Consider the following 14,801-nt stretch of genomic DNA (forward strand, 5'->3'; position numbering starts at 1 on the left):
CCAGCAAATACTCCAAACGCTCCGTCAGGAGTCGGGGACAGTGGACGAGTAGCTGCTATAGACTTTTCCACGACATCCTGAGTCAGAAACACTTGTTGAAACCTCGTCTCGTTTCACGGGGTTCTTCGCTATCAAATTCAAATCGCTTACACAGTCAGTCAATCCTCTCACAGTCCGTGCCAACGTGCATGGCGGGAAATTCCCGTTCAACTTGGAACACAAGAAACTCGAGGAATCGATCGACGACTCAAGCCGTCGACTCCAACACAACGACTACTTTGGATGCATCTCCATCTCGGCCGGCAGTAGCTCGTACTGGTACTAATACACCAACAGACGGGATTGTTCAAACTCGTCCTGCATGAACAGGTGCTCTGCGTTGTTTTACTTGCGGTGAGACGGGACATAGGCAAACGGCGTGTCCAAATCAGCACAAACGAGGGTTGCTGAACCAAGACACCAACCTTGATGAAGAACCTAAGTATGATCAATATGACTCGGACACTCTGGCGGAGGACGAGATCGAGTATATTGCAGGGGACACAGGAGCACATGCCTTGATAGTACGACGAAACTGCTTGCTTCCGCGCTCTACTCAAGAATCATGGTTGCGAACAACTCTGTTTCGCTCCACTTGCACTATTAACGGTAAAATATGCAAACTCATCATTGATTGAGGGAGTTGCACAATTGTAATCTCTACAGTTGCGGTCAAGAAGCTAGACCTCAAGACCATGGTTCACCCATCACCGTATAAACTTGCATGGCTCAACAAGGGAACAGAAATAACTGTATCACGTCAAGTGATGATCTCCTTCTCCATTGGCGGTTATCTTGACTCTGTTTGTTGTGACGTTGTCCCGATGGACGCATGTCATCTTCTTCTTGGTCGACCTTGGCAATACGACAAGGACGCGACTCACCGTGGTAAAACTAATACCTATAGTTTTGAATTTAAGGGTCGCACAATTACGTTGCTTCCATCTCCGGAACCGTCGGCAGTGGACGAGTTACCGGCAACAAGTACTTCATCACCGACACCTGCAACACCAGCTCACACTCTTCTCACTCTTCCCAAGGCGGAATTCGAAAAACACTTACGCGAGACTGACGTGGTATGGGCACTGGTCGCTTCTCCTGTGATATCGGACCCGAGTAGCGTGGTCCCTAAGGCATTTGACTCTTTGCTAGACAGCTTTGCCGATGTCTTTCCGAGTGATCTTCCCCGGTCTCCCTCCTTTGCGCGATATTCAACACCACATTGATCTCATGCCCAATGCTACGCTTCCAAATCGACCTCATTATCAGATGAGCCCTCAAGAACATGATGAGTTACGTCGCCAGGTCGAGGAGCTTCTAGCTAAGGGTCACATACGCGAAAGTCTTAGTCCTGCAGCAGTTCCGGCACTCTTAATTCCCAGGAAAGACGGTTCATGGCGTATGTGCATTGATAGTAGAGCAATTAACAAAATAACTGTACGCTACCGTTTCCCAATTCCGAGGCTTGACGACCTATTAGACCAAATTGGTCGTGCTTCCATCTTCTCTAAACTAGATCTTAAGAGCGGTTACCATCAGATTCGCATTCGTCCAGGTGATGAGTGGAAAACTGCTTTTAAAACTCGTGAAGGTTTGTTTGAGTGGTTAGTCATGCCATTCGGTCTTTCGAACGCACCTAGCACATTCATGCGAGTCATGAATCAAGCCCTCCGGCCTTTCATTGGCAAATGTGTTGTCGTGTACTTCGACGACATCCTCGTCTTTAGTGAGACGTTGGACAACCATCTTAACCACCTCCGTGATGTCCTTCAAGTGTTGCGACAGCAAGAACTCTTTGCGGCAAGAAAGAAGTGTGTGTTCGGCACGTCGCAAGTCCTTTTCTTAGGATACATTATCTCAGCCGACGGTCTACAAGTTGATCCTAGCAAGATCGAAGCTATCAAATCGTGGCCCATTCCACGAACTATAACAGAGGTGCGAAGTTTCCATAGTCTCGCATCTTTTTACCGGGCGTTTCATGAGGAATTTCAGTGCATTAACAGCACCACTGACTGATTGCATGAAAGGATCAACATTCTTGTGGACTACAGCAGCCGAGACAGCTTTTCAAACTATCAAAGAACACTTGATCTCGGCTCCAATATTAGCTTTACCTGATTTCTCAACGGTATTTGAGTTGCATTGTAATGCTTGTAAAGCAGGCATTGGCGCAGTCCTTAGTCAACAAGGACGTCCAATTGCTTACTATAGTGAGAAGATTGCAGGCTCGCGTGCACGATACAGTACTTATGATGTGGAGTTTTATGCCATTTGTCCAAGCAATCCGACATTGGCGTCACTATCTTTTTCATCAGGAGTTTATTCATTTTACCGACCATGACGCCTTAAAACATTTAGATAGTCAGTCCAAGATATCATCTCGCCATGCTTCTTGGATCACCTACCTCCAACAGTTTACTTTCGTCATACGTCATCAGTCGGGAAAAACAAATAAAGTAGCAGACGCCCTCAGCCGACGCCACACGTTACTTGCTTCGTTTCACACAACGGTCCCTTGTCTTGCTTCTATCGCGGAGCTATACGCAACAGACGCCTACTTTGGATGGATTTGGTGTGAAGTTCAGTCCCATAGTCGGACAGATTATGTCATCACCGATGGATTCTTGTTTCGCGGGGACAAATTATGCATCCCAGAGGGTAGTTGGCGTTTGCGTATCATTCAAGAGGTCCATAATGAAGGACATATGGGACGCGACCGGACTCTTAAGATGGTCCTCGACTCATATTATTGGCCTTCGGTGCGACGTGACGTGGTTCGCTTTGTGGAGCGATGTGTAGTTTGCCAGACATCTAAGGGGCATGCATCGAATGGAGGATTATATATGCCTTTGCCTATTCCTACACAGCCATGGACAGATATTAGTATGGACTTCGTTCTCGGCCTCCCTAGTACTCAACGCGGCTTCGATTCCATATTTGTTGTGGTGGATCGTTTCTCGAAAATGGCTCACTTCGTGCCTTGCAAAAAAACAACAGATGCGGTCATGGTAGCTCAACTTTTCTTCCGTGATATATACCGACTTCATGGTCTGCCATTATCTATTGTTTCGGATAGAGATTCGCAGTTCCTCAGTCATTTTTGGCATTCTCTTTGGAAGCTTCTGCGTACGAGTCTTGATATGAGTTCTGCTTATCACCCCCAGTCGGATGGTCAGACAAAAGTAATCAATCGATCTTTAGGTGATATGCTTCGTTGTTTGGCCGGCAGTAATATTCGTACATGGGATTCTATTTTCTGTCAGGCTGAGTTCACTTTCAATCATGCTGTAAATCGGAGCACTTCTTACAGTCCCTTTCGTGTGGTTTATGGTATCGTTCCTAGAGGCCCGATTGATCTTGGTTTGGTCCCTGACGCTACACGTGATTATGGTGAGGCTATTGACTTTGTGGCCAATGTTTCTCATATCCATCAACTGGTCCATGACAATTTGAAGATCACGTCTGCAAAGTATAAGGAAGCTGCAGATCGTCATCGTCGTGACATTCAATTCAACGTTGGCGATAAGGTTTGGGCTATCTTAACAAAAGAACGCTTTCCACCTCATGAATACAACAAGTTGAAGGCACGTAAGATTGGTCCATTGGAGATTTTGGAGAAGATAAATGCCAACGCATATCGTTTGATGTTACCAGCGAATATAAGGTGTTCTGATGTCTTTAATGTGAAACATTTGGTTCCCTATGTGCCGCAGGATGAGCCCGAAGATTCGAGGGCGAATCTTTTCTTACCCCGGGGGATCTGATGCAGCGTCATCCTACTTCTTCTTGGTTTTGGTGTTTACTCTATTTTCCTTTTTCTTAAAGTTTACTTATTTGTTTCGAGCTTTATCTCCTTTTCTTGTCATAGAAGATAAGGAAAACTTATGATCCTTATTCTTTAGGGTTTTACTTATTATTTACTATATATATCTATGTCTTAGGTGTTGTAAGGGCACGACTTATTTGATTAATAAACAGAGCTTTTATAAACTCTAATCCTTGTTCTTGGATAGAGCTTGACTCTCAACGATCTCAAGAAAAAACGTTTCCTAGGTATTCTCAGAATCAATAGGCTACTTGCGTTATAAGTAACCTCAGGTTACACCACACACAAAGAAGGTCAAAGACCATTATTGTCTTCTCTATATCACCGTATGTGTTTACCGGTCCCGTAACTAAACTTTGACATTGGAAGTTTTCTTATTTCATCTATTTTCCTTTTATGTGAATGTGAATTTTTTCCTGCAGAAGAAATTAAGTTTAGTTACAAAAGTGCCTTTTGGTGGCTAAAACATCTTTGTCGGCGCCGAATTACAATTTCATTTATATGAATGAAAAGAAAAAGATGATACATCTCGACCAACACGCCAATATCCCTTTCCATATATTTAATTTTCATCTTCTTAAGATCACTTTCATGTGCCATTGCCTATTCAAACTCTATACGCTATACTATATATAAGTTAATAACCAAACTCGTTTTCATGACGTATAGTCTTCATTACTTGGTAATATTCATATTGTCTTTGTAACCAAGAGAGACAACATGGTCATTGTATATATCTGATTCTATACCTAATGCTAGAAGCTTCTTCGTATCATCTTGTTAAAGACAAACTAGACCGAGGATGTGAAACTGATTGAGAGAGAAATTCAAGTGGAAAGCAAAATTAACAAATATAACATCTAATATATACACCTTCAAAAGCTCCACAGAAGACCACCATTTACTATAAGAAATTACATTCAGTTTGTGGCTTATAGAAAAGGTAATTAATTAATAATATGTAACAACGTACGGTATATATAGAAGCTAACGAATTCATTCACACAAATCGTCACTACTGTCAAAGTCAAAATTTGAATCCAAATGAGTAAAAAGATATACTTGCTTTAAAGAAAACTGTAATGGACGTTAAACTAATTAAACTAAACCCACTTTGCAAAATTCTACAATAAAGCATTAATCATTTAAGTCTGAACGGACAAAGAGTTGTTATATTTTAGTGATTTCAATAATATATGGAATAACTGCAATTTGTGGAAAATAACTTAAGAACGTCCACCAAAAAGATACAAACAAAAAAAACCATGCAACAAGGAAACTACATATATGTTAGTCCATTCTTTACGTCAATTCTCTTTAAAGCAAACTCTTCGCTCCTCAATTTCTATTTTACTCTGCCTAAACACTTCCCCTCTTCAGTCACCATCAGATCAAACATGCTGAAAACAACCACAACGGCGACCTTTCTCTGTTTCGTTCTCGCCACCGTGGTTCTGATGAACCCAACTTCCTCCACCGCCACATACAGCCCAACTTCCTCCGCCTCCACAGACACGTTCATATTGGCAAAGTGTTCTCCGGAAAAGTTCTCTCCTGGCTCAGCCTACGAGACCAACCTCAACTCCCTCCTCTCTTCCCTCGTTAGCTCCACCGTCGCCAGCCGCTACAATAACCTCACCGTTCCCTCCGGCACCGGAACAAAATCCGAACCGGCCGTTGTATATGGTCTTTTCCAGTGCAGCGTTGACCTAGACGCAACTTCTTGCTCATCGTGCGTATCACGTGCCACAGCACTGGTCGGAAACACATGTCCCAACTCGTACTCAGTGTTCTTGGAGATGCAAAGTTGTCTGGTCCGGTTCGACAAGAGCTCGTTCTTTGGCGTTCAGGACAAAACAGAGATGCTCAAGAAATGTGGACAGCCGATGGGAAATAACGACCAGGATGCGTTGACCAGAGTCAGTGACGTCATGGGTTCGTTAAGTTCAGGGAGTGGATCTGACAGGTCTGGAGGGAACGGGGATGTTCGGGGTATGGCTCAGTGCATGGGTGATCTAAGTCCAGCACAGTGTCAGGATTGCTTGACTGATGCAATCGGACGGCTCAGTTCTGACTGTGGTATGTCCCAGGGAGGATACGTTTACTTGTCCAAGTGCTACGCGCGTTTTAGCTACGGTGGTAGTCACGCTCGTCAGACGCCAACTCAAACTTTGGTCAGATTTCTTTATTTTAAAAGTATTATAGATTTTTTTTTTAAGTAGGATAGATAAAAAGTCGCAATCACACGAGGAAAAGAAAACAAAAACTTATAATGTAGCCATAGATGGCAACCTCTCTCTATGGTTAAGTGCTGAATTGTGGTAATTATTGGGATGATAGACTTCTAAATAGGTGATAGTCTTGATATTTATCTATGTAATAAAGTTTAATTAGCAGGAGGAGATAAAGACGATAAAATAATGACGGCATCGGGAAAACATTGGCGATAATTATTGGGATTATCACCTTAGTCATCTTGCTCGTTGTGTTTCTCGCTTTTCTTGGAAAGCAATTGAGAAAATTACAAGGTATTTTCTCTATTTAATTTCTATTTTCCCCTTTTGTCAATAATTAAAATCTAAATTCTTACTATGTCTATGAATTTGTAGACGAGAAATGTTGTAAATGAAAAGTCAACGTGGGAAAGAGGTCAATCAACCACGAGTCAAGCCATGCAATGCTAGTTGTATTTTGGTAATTAAAAAATTTGTGACTGGATGCCTCACAAGATGTAGTTATATAGTATTTCAACGTTTGTATTTTGTACTTGATTTTTGTATTATCATCGGACTTTAGCCAGAAAACATATACTAATGGATAATACTCCCTCCGTTTCTTATTAAGTGTCGTTTTAGAGAAAATTTTTCGTTACAAAATAAGTGTCGTTTTCAATTTTCAATGCAAAATTTATTAATTTTATGCATCAATTTATTTTTCTATTGGTTGAAATATGGTTAGGTGTATAGGTAATGATGTTTTTGTATAGAAAATATACAAAATTAATTGTTTTCTTAATCCGTGTGCACAAATCAAAAACGGAGGGAGTAATTAACAAACCTTCCTTCTTATCTTATTAATTGGATATGGACGTAGCAACATTCTATTTGGTATCTAATAAATATCATTTTAGTCTTCTTTTATTATTGCACATGTGCGCGTAAACACACACACACAAAACCAAACATAGGAGGAGAGGGAATGTGTTAAAATAAAATGAATGTGTCCAGAATAATGGAACATGGTAAACCGAAAATTAGGATGTGAGAATCGAGAACAAAATCATTCTGTTCGTCCTATTGTGAATGTCTTTACGAATCTTTTCTTCTTATTCATCATTATTTATTCTCATAATTAATGACTAAGGAATTCAATTGAAGAATTGGCCTAATGTATGCTTTAATCATTAAAATCTATTTTATTAAGACAGAAGTACAAATAAGAAATAACCATTAGACTTATAATTTAATTACAATACAATGTCATTCAAGTAATTAATAAATTTAAATCTAAATTAATTTTTTCCTAAATCTATTCCACAACAAATTCATGATAAATATTACACTTAATGCACATGCATTAATACTATAAACCTTAATATGTAAAGTAGAAAATATCTTTCCATAAATTCGTGGGTATTATCTTCTTTAAATAATGTTTATCATTTTTCAAAGTTTTATATTGTTAATGAAATTAATTAACAATATTTAAAAAATTTAAAGGATATGCCGCATTTGAGAATAAAAACTTAATAATGAGAACATATTTAAAAATATACATTTTACTTGATAATTCTGAATTTGTACCTAATTAAATTTTCAAATAACCATTTGACTAATCTATTTAATTGATGATATTTGATATATGGTGTTTTATACATCTTGTATATATGCTTTTAAATTGGTTTTCAAGTCTTTATCGAGTCTTTCTAGTACTTTTGGAGTCATTACAGGTCTGGATTTGCATTGGATGGGAGATGGACCAGCTGGAACAAAAGAGGCAGAAAACAATGCAATTTGGTGGTTTTCACGCAGAACAGTCTTGATGACTATTCCGGATAGCGGAGCAACCCGAGTGACTGTTCCGAGTGAGTGTTCCAGCGGCAGAGATTTTTAAGGAAACTACAATCATTATCGGGATTTGCCCTAATTATCCATATTTTCTCTCCCAGCCGCATGTGGCTTTGACATATCATATTTTATGTTTCTCTTTATCATTCTACGCTAGTTTACAGAGAGGAACCAGAACCGAAAACTCCATTGTTGGATTTCTTATTGTAAAGGGAGAAGGATCTCTACACTCTTGAGAAGAGTCCTGAACCCTATCTCTTTATTTTATTGATTCAGCATGTTTTCTTGATCTGTTATCTCTGTGTTCTCTGTAGCTATGGCTGAGTAGTCAGCTTGCTTAGTCTAGGGTGCTAGGGTGTTAGATCCGTGAGCTTGACATAAATAAGTTATAAATCGATTGTCTTCATTCACTGTTGTTCTTAGGCTTGCATCAAGTTAACCACTTAGTGCCTGATTCTAGGTTTAATCTATTCATCAAAAGTGTTATAGGTTGCTAGACATAACTTGAATGAGCATTGCATCCATAACCAGCGAAAGTAGATGTTAGGGTGTTTTGTGAACATATCGGACTTGACCTCTATTGCTTGCTGTCGCATCTTGATCCAAACGAGAGTTTAGGTATCAAGATCGATCAGCATAGGGAGCAGTACCACGACAGTGGACTGTTCTACTTGAGTGATTCGAGTTCTAGACTTGCTCTTAATTAACTTGAATAATTGTTTGGCTCACACTTGCTTAACACCCGATCAAACCACCCTAGGCTAGCATTTTAGTTATCTGAATACTTTAATTAATCTTGTTACTTGTTTCTCACGAAACCCTCAAATCTTTAAACCCCCATATTGTTTTAGCTTGATATTGATCCCATAAAGATAAAGTGTAATAGTTGGTCTCTGTGGATTCGATCCTAAAGTGCTACATCGACATACCATTCGATTGTGGTAGTGTGCACATTAGGTTAATTGGTGTGCGTATACACGTAATATCAATATTGTTTTAGATATATATAACTAAAATGCTATTAGAAAATTATTTTTAAATTATGTATGATATTACATATGTTCAATTGAATTTTACCTTAAATTTTTTTCTTTAGTAATGATTTGAAATATTAGATTTGGTTTAAGTATCAGTATTAAAAAATTAAAATACCTAAGATTTTTCTTATGAGAAAATGTAATAGGAAAAGTTTCAAAAGAATATTTTTCAAGTTTTGTATGTAAAGAAAAATATTTAGATAAGATAACAATGTTCTAAAAAAAGAATAAAAAAGTTCATATAAAATAAAAATCCTACATATAATAAAATGTTAAAGTCAGTAAGTTAAAATAAAATTAATTTGATAATAATATAAATACAAGAAATGCAATTTCATTCTAACAAATTACTCATTTTAATAAGTATAATATAAATATTTTATTTAATGCATGAAAAATATTTATATATCGGGTTGATAAATTAAAAATTAAGACTACTTATATAACAGGTTGGAAATTTAAATATAGTTATAATTTATGACCAAAAACCTATCAAACCATCTCAAATATTATTTTCGCATATATATGTTAGTTTATGGAAAACACATACATAAACTAAAAAAAATATTTTAATTATTATGCGAAATGTCATATTAAAAAATACATAATACATGAAAAAATAAATAAATATTATATTATTTATAAAAAACAAAAGTATATTCCTAAAAAATGAAAAGTGGTTTCTCTTTTTTATTGGGAACCCAAATATTGTAAATAATTCTTTCCAACATGTATCAAACCCGACCAATGAAAGGTTATTAGCATTTCCTTTACCACTAGCCAGCTCGATATCGGTAAATAAAAAATGATATCGGTTAAATAAAAACAAATATTCGCGTGATATTTACATTTACAGTGATATAAATTATTTTACTTTACTATTAGTGGAATTATGTAACAACAAATATGTATTATGTGATGTATTTTTGTCACCATTTTACTATAATTTTTATAGATTATGTAATGGTATGAAAAATATTTAGTTACATTACGTAAACAAAAAAACACATGCCCGGTCGGGCGGGTATAGCTCTAGTGTTATATTAAAACTATAAGCCGATTATCAGATGTTTTAGGAATTGGACATACCAACCAACGTCTAACTCTTTTCCATATTTTTAATCTTCTGAAATTTTAAATTCTAGATTGCACATTAATTAATGATTATCCGCGAACATGCACAGAATAAAATATATATTCCAATAACTAACTTTGCATATTCATCCATAAGTGTATCATGTCATAAGCTTTATATATATATATATATATATTAATCTGAATATCTATTAAATATGAGTTTTTACTCATATGATTTTCTGATCATTTTTATTTTATTATAACAAAATTTTAAACTATAGATCATAAACTTTTTTCAATGTAAGACTTTTAACAGTTTTCATATTTTATAGTCATTTTTAAGAATTCAAAATATAACATATACAAAAATCTAAATTATTATTATATGATTAATATGATTGTTTAGTTTATTTTAATAATATAATATTAAAAATAATGAAAGATATGTAAATTTTTATCAGATCTTTATTATTAAAATCATTAATTGTCAAATATATTTTCTTCTTCACTTTTGGTAATTTTGTAGCTTTTATTAACGAAAGAAGAAAAAATAATAATTGTAGATTGTTAATTAATTTCATGGTTTTATGAAAAATATATAATATATGTTAGTAGACCAACATATTTCTCTAGATACTTTAAGAATAATTCTAATGATGATACGTGTCATAGTTAAAATTAAATGTTGTAATGCTTCTCTTTTGATATATAAGAGATTTTAAAGGTTTATTTAATACATATATAATCTAAAAATCAGTGAACAATGTTTTCAAACACTATTCTAATATCATATTGGTATAACATTATTAAGTTATTTTATATCAAAAGTATCATGTGTTATATAATCAAAGGTTACCTGTGCTACAAAAACCTGATTAGATTGAATCGATAAAGGCATCCGAGGTTTTTTCGAGTTTCTTATTAATAAAACAATTAAAAGGAAGAAAAATAGAGAGTCGATCGTCCGAAAAGATTTCCACAAACGTTAAATATTTTCTCTATACTTATATTTTCATTAGACCATGTACATTGGTCTTTCTTATTCAACACCCCATTTTTATGTTCTAACAATCCACCTCATCGTTTTCTTCTTCCATGTAATACACATAAAATTTTATACTTTATTTTTCCAAAAATCAACTAAAATTGCAATTAAAATTATATGTCCAAATTAAATGAAACAAGTCTCTATTTGTAAAACACACGGATTAATAAATTTTGATATATAATAAATTTTGATATACAATATGTAATAAATAATAAATTTGCTATAAAATAATTGATATGAAAATTAAGGATGTAAAAAAAAAATCCCAAGGTAACATGTTGCTTTGGTGGATCCCATTTTCTAGTTTCAACATGTTGAAAACTATCAACACCGATTAATCCACGTAGCTTTTTGCCTTTTTCAACATTTCTATTGAAAGCATTCAACAGTTGAATAAATGATTCAAGATGCCCATTGTAAGTAGTCTTAGTGGTTCAAGTTTTTATTATTGAAAAGTTAAAATTTAAATGAACATTTATCATTTCATTTGATGAATGATTACATTGATTTATATTATAACGATTTTTTTAAGATGATGCTTTCAACAAGCAAGTACAGTTTTTGGTTTGACAAACTCGAAAGAATGACCACACACAAAAAAAAAAAAAAAAAAAAAAAAAAGAATGACCACACAAGCAGATAGAGAATCTAATGTAGTGGAATACTTACCAATGCTGGGCCGACAACACATAACTTTCGGCCTTAGGTAAGCAAACGAAACTTATTTCGGCCCATTGATTATTCACGCGGTGGATAGTAGTAGTGTAGTATTCTAACAAGTGACACTTCGCCTCTACGAAAGAGTCACCTCATCAATGGCCGGAGAAATCGGCCAATTCAATTCATGCATCAACAAGAGTGCTTCAGTCCGGATCAGTACATACATTAATCAATACATACATTAATGATCTATGCTAAACATACATCAACATAGATTTATTTTATTTTATACACAAACTAATAATAATATACTAAATCATACATTGACCTCTTTTCTTTTCTGCTAGTCAAACGTTTATAAAAATTGACATGTCATTAAAGGAAGCTTAGGTATCGCTGAGCTGTCTATTACGATTTAAAATATTAATTATTAAAAAAAAATCAAATACATTAAAGGTGGGATTCGAAAGCTGTTTACTTTTCAAAGAAATAAAATGCGGTGATAAACAGGGGTGGCATAAATTGAATATCAGATTTTGGAAGTATTTGTGGTCCGATTTGTTTATCTGAATAACCAGTTATCCTATCGATTTGATTTGTAGCTATCTAGATATTTGGTATCTAGATATTCAAACTTTTTTATTTTTAATCGGAAATCCGATTCGATTAGGACAATTAAAAAAAAAAAAATAATATTTTATTACAGAAAATTATTTATTTTTCAAACTTTAATAACTGATATAATCATTTAATAAATAAAATATTATAAATCAATTTATTAAGTTAAAATATTGTAAAATATATAAAATATAATTATAGAACTCGTTCCTAAAAAATAATATTTTCTTTACTTCGTAAATAGATATCCGAAATTTTTAGTGTGATCGAAACAAAAACGATTAAATCAAACTATATAAATATTTTACTAGCCTTGATAAATATCAAACCGTTGAATAAGAAAAGGAACCACACATTTCACATGTGGTGAGTTCATGAAATAAAAGATCCAATAGCCATCAAATTCACCCCTCATTATTCTCTGTTAGAATTAAAATCAGATCCACCGACAGATGTCTACAATTCCGAGAAAGCCAAAAAAAAAAAATCAAAAATCAAAAGAGAAACATTAAAAACATGTGAAATTAACCGGTCTAGCAGGTCGCACCAACTGTGTTTCCCGGTGGAATAAGCCCCACATGTTTTTAATCAAGCAAAAGCCTTTAAAAACTAGAAAAGAACACCGTCTCCAAAAGTGTGTCTGCAACATTACTGAAACGAAACCTTCCCATTGGATTCTCACTACCTTTTGTTTTGTTTTTTAAATTAAATCTTTTGAGCAGAAACAGAGAAAGAAAATTGTGTCGTAGTGGTTCTTTGTTTTAGTTCGAGATGGAAAGAGATTTTCTTGGTTTGAGCGACAAGAAGTATCTCAGCAACGTTAAACGCGAGGCCAACGATGATCGTGTCGGAGAACGAGGTTTGTGTTCTTGTCTCTCTACCGTATAAGCATGTTTACTATAGTCCAAAGTTGTTGTTTTTAAATAGAATTAACTTAGATTTGATCAACTGCTTAGATTCCAAAACGTTGTTGTAAAAGTAGATAATAATATAATATTTGATCAAATGATGCATGAAAAATGAGAATTGGAGTTTACAAAATGAATATTTTATTTGATGTCAATAAAATTGGATAATTTTAGTATTGAGCAAGAAGGCAGCTATACAATGGGGAAAGGCAAAGCTCTTGCCTAATTCAAATTTCATGCCTGATTTTCAGGTTTGTTCAACTGCTTTTAAGATTCAATTCAACTTCTTTTAATCACTAGTTTACAGAACTTTCACAATTTCACCATCTTATGGCTGGGGCTGATTTAATGGTTACATTAACTACTTTCCCGGACAACTGTCAGCGGAAAGCTTCGGGAGAATGGTCGGAAACCTGTCGGAGTTTTAATTTTATTTCTTGAACATTTATTGATTTGTTAACAAGATTTTTAATTGATCTATCAAAAGAAAAAAAACTATTGTGTGTGGCCAATCATTGATGGAAATTGTAAAAGGAAAAAAATAGTTTTCTTTATAAGTGAGATCTAAGAGTCGCTAGCCAGCCGCAAAATTAGAAAACAATAATAAAAGATGTGGCGACTGGCCTTTGAAGTTTTAGATAACGCATATGTCGGCACTTTTTGTATTAAAAGACATAGTGAAAAAAAAATGTTAAGATGTTGACGTTTCAGGCGGGCTCTTACCAGCGGGGCCCAGTTTCTGCGGCCAGCAATCTCCGCAGAAGCCAATTTAGCGGTGGTGCGTTTCAGAACGCGAATCCGCCTTTACTTGGCGGTTCAGTTCCGTTAACTAATCATTCTTCTTCTTTCCGTCTGCTTTTAACTTGTCGGCGGATGCTCGGTAACGTACCTAAGATTTAAAAAATAAGACCTAACTTGAGACGCAAGAACTGTTGAGTTAGGTTTAATTTTGGTTATGGGGCTTTGTGGAACAGAGTGGCTTCCTCAGGATCACTACCTCAGCTCACTATCTTCTATGGTGGAACTGTTAGCGTCTTTAATAATATATCTCCTGATAAGGTATAATCAGTACATATTTTATAGAGTTAAATTTACGAGACGTACCATGTATAGTGATATGTGTGATTAGGCTCAAGCTATTATGTTATGTGCTCGGAACGGTTTGAAAGGAGAAACTGAGAGAGCAGTTTGAAGAAACCAGTTCAAGAAACTGAAAGAGTTTATGGAAAACAAGTCCATAACGCTGCTGCTGCTGCGGCATCATCAAGCTCTGCCACTTACGCTGATAGTTTCTCTAGGTGTAGAGACAGACCCGTTGGTGCGACTAATGCAATGAGCATGATCGAATCATTCAACGCAGCAGGTCCTGAAATATGATTCCTTCAGGTATATATATCGACATGAAATCAAATTTTTGTGTGTTCAAAATTTTCATCGCATAAATCATGTCTAATTGCTAAATTTAAATTCTGATACACTTCCAACTTAAAACCAGTATTGATAGATCATAACGTTTCACAA

The 14,801-nt window shown here is 35.3% G+C and overlaps 1 protein-coding gene and 1 pseudogene across 2 annotated transcripts; both read left to right on the forward strand.

Moving 5' to 3' along the window:
* Window positions 1–5,124: 5,124 nt before the first annotated feature.
* Window positions 5,125–6,708, forward strand: LOC106381144 (annotated as a pseudogene). The gene is made up of 3 exons (XR_007329927.1): window positions 5,125–6,061; window positions 6,263–6,393; window positions 6,475–6,708. The product of XR_007329927.1 is annotated as a plasmodesmata-located protein 5-like (transcript).
* A 6,274-nt stretch (window positions 6,709–12,982) lies between these two features.
* Window positions 12,983–14,672, forward strand: LOC106381146 (protein TIFY 7). The gene is given in 7 exon segments (XM_048770751.1): window positions 12,983–13,231; window positions 13,455–13,531; window positions 13,992–14,123; window positions 14,126–14,160; window positions 14,255–14,339; window positions 14,410–14,455; window positions 14,458–14,672. Coding segments are annotated over 7 exon segments (663 nt in total). The 5' UTR covers window positions 12,983–13,143; the 3' UTR covers window positions 14,658–14,672.
* Window positions 14,673–14,801: the final 129 nt, after the last annotated feature.

The sequence above is a fragment of the Brassica napus genome (assembly GCF_020379485.1).
Source record: "Brassica napus cultivar Da-Ae chromosome C2 unlocalized genomic scaffold, Da-Ae chrC02_Random_17, whole genome shotgun sequence".
In the NCBI taxonomy this organism is placed as follows: domain Eukaryota; kingdom Viridiplantae; phylum Streptophyta; class Magnoliopsida; order Brassicales; family Brassicaceae; genus Brassica; species Brassica napus.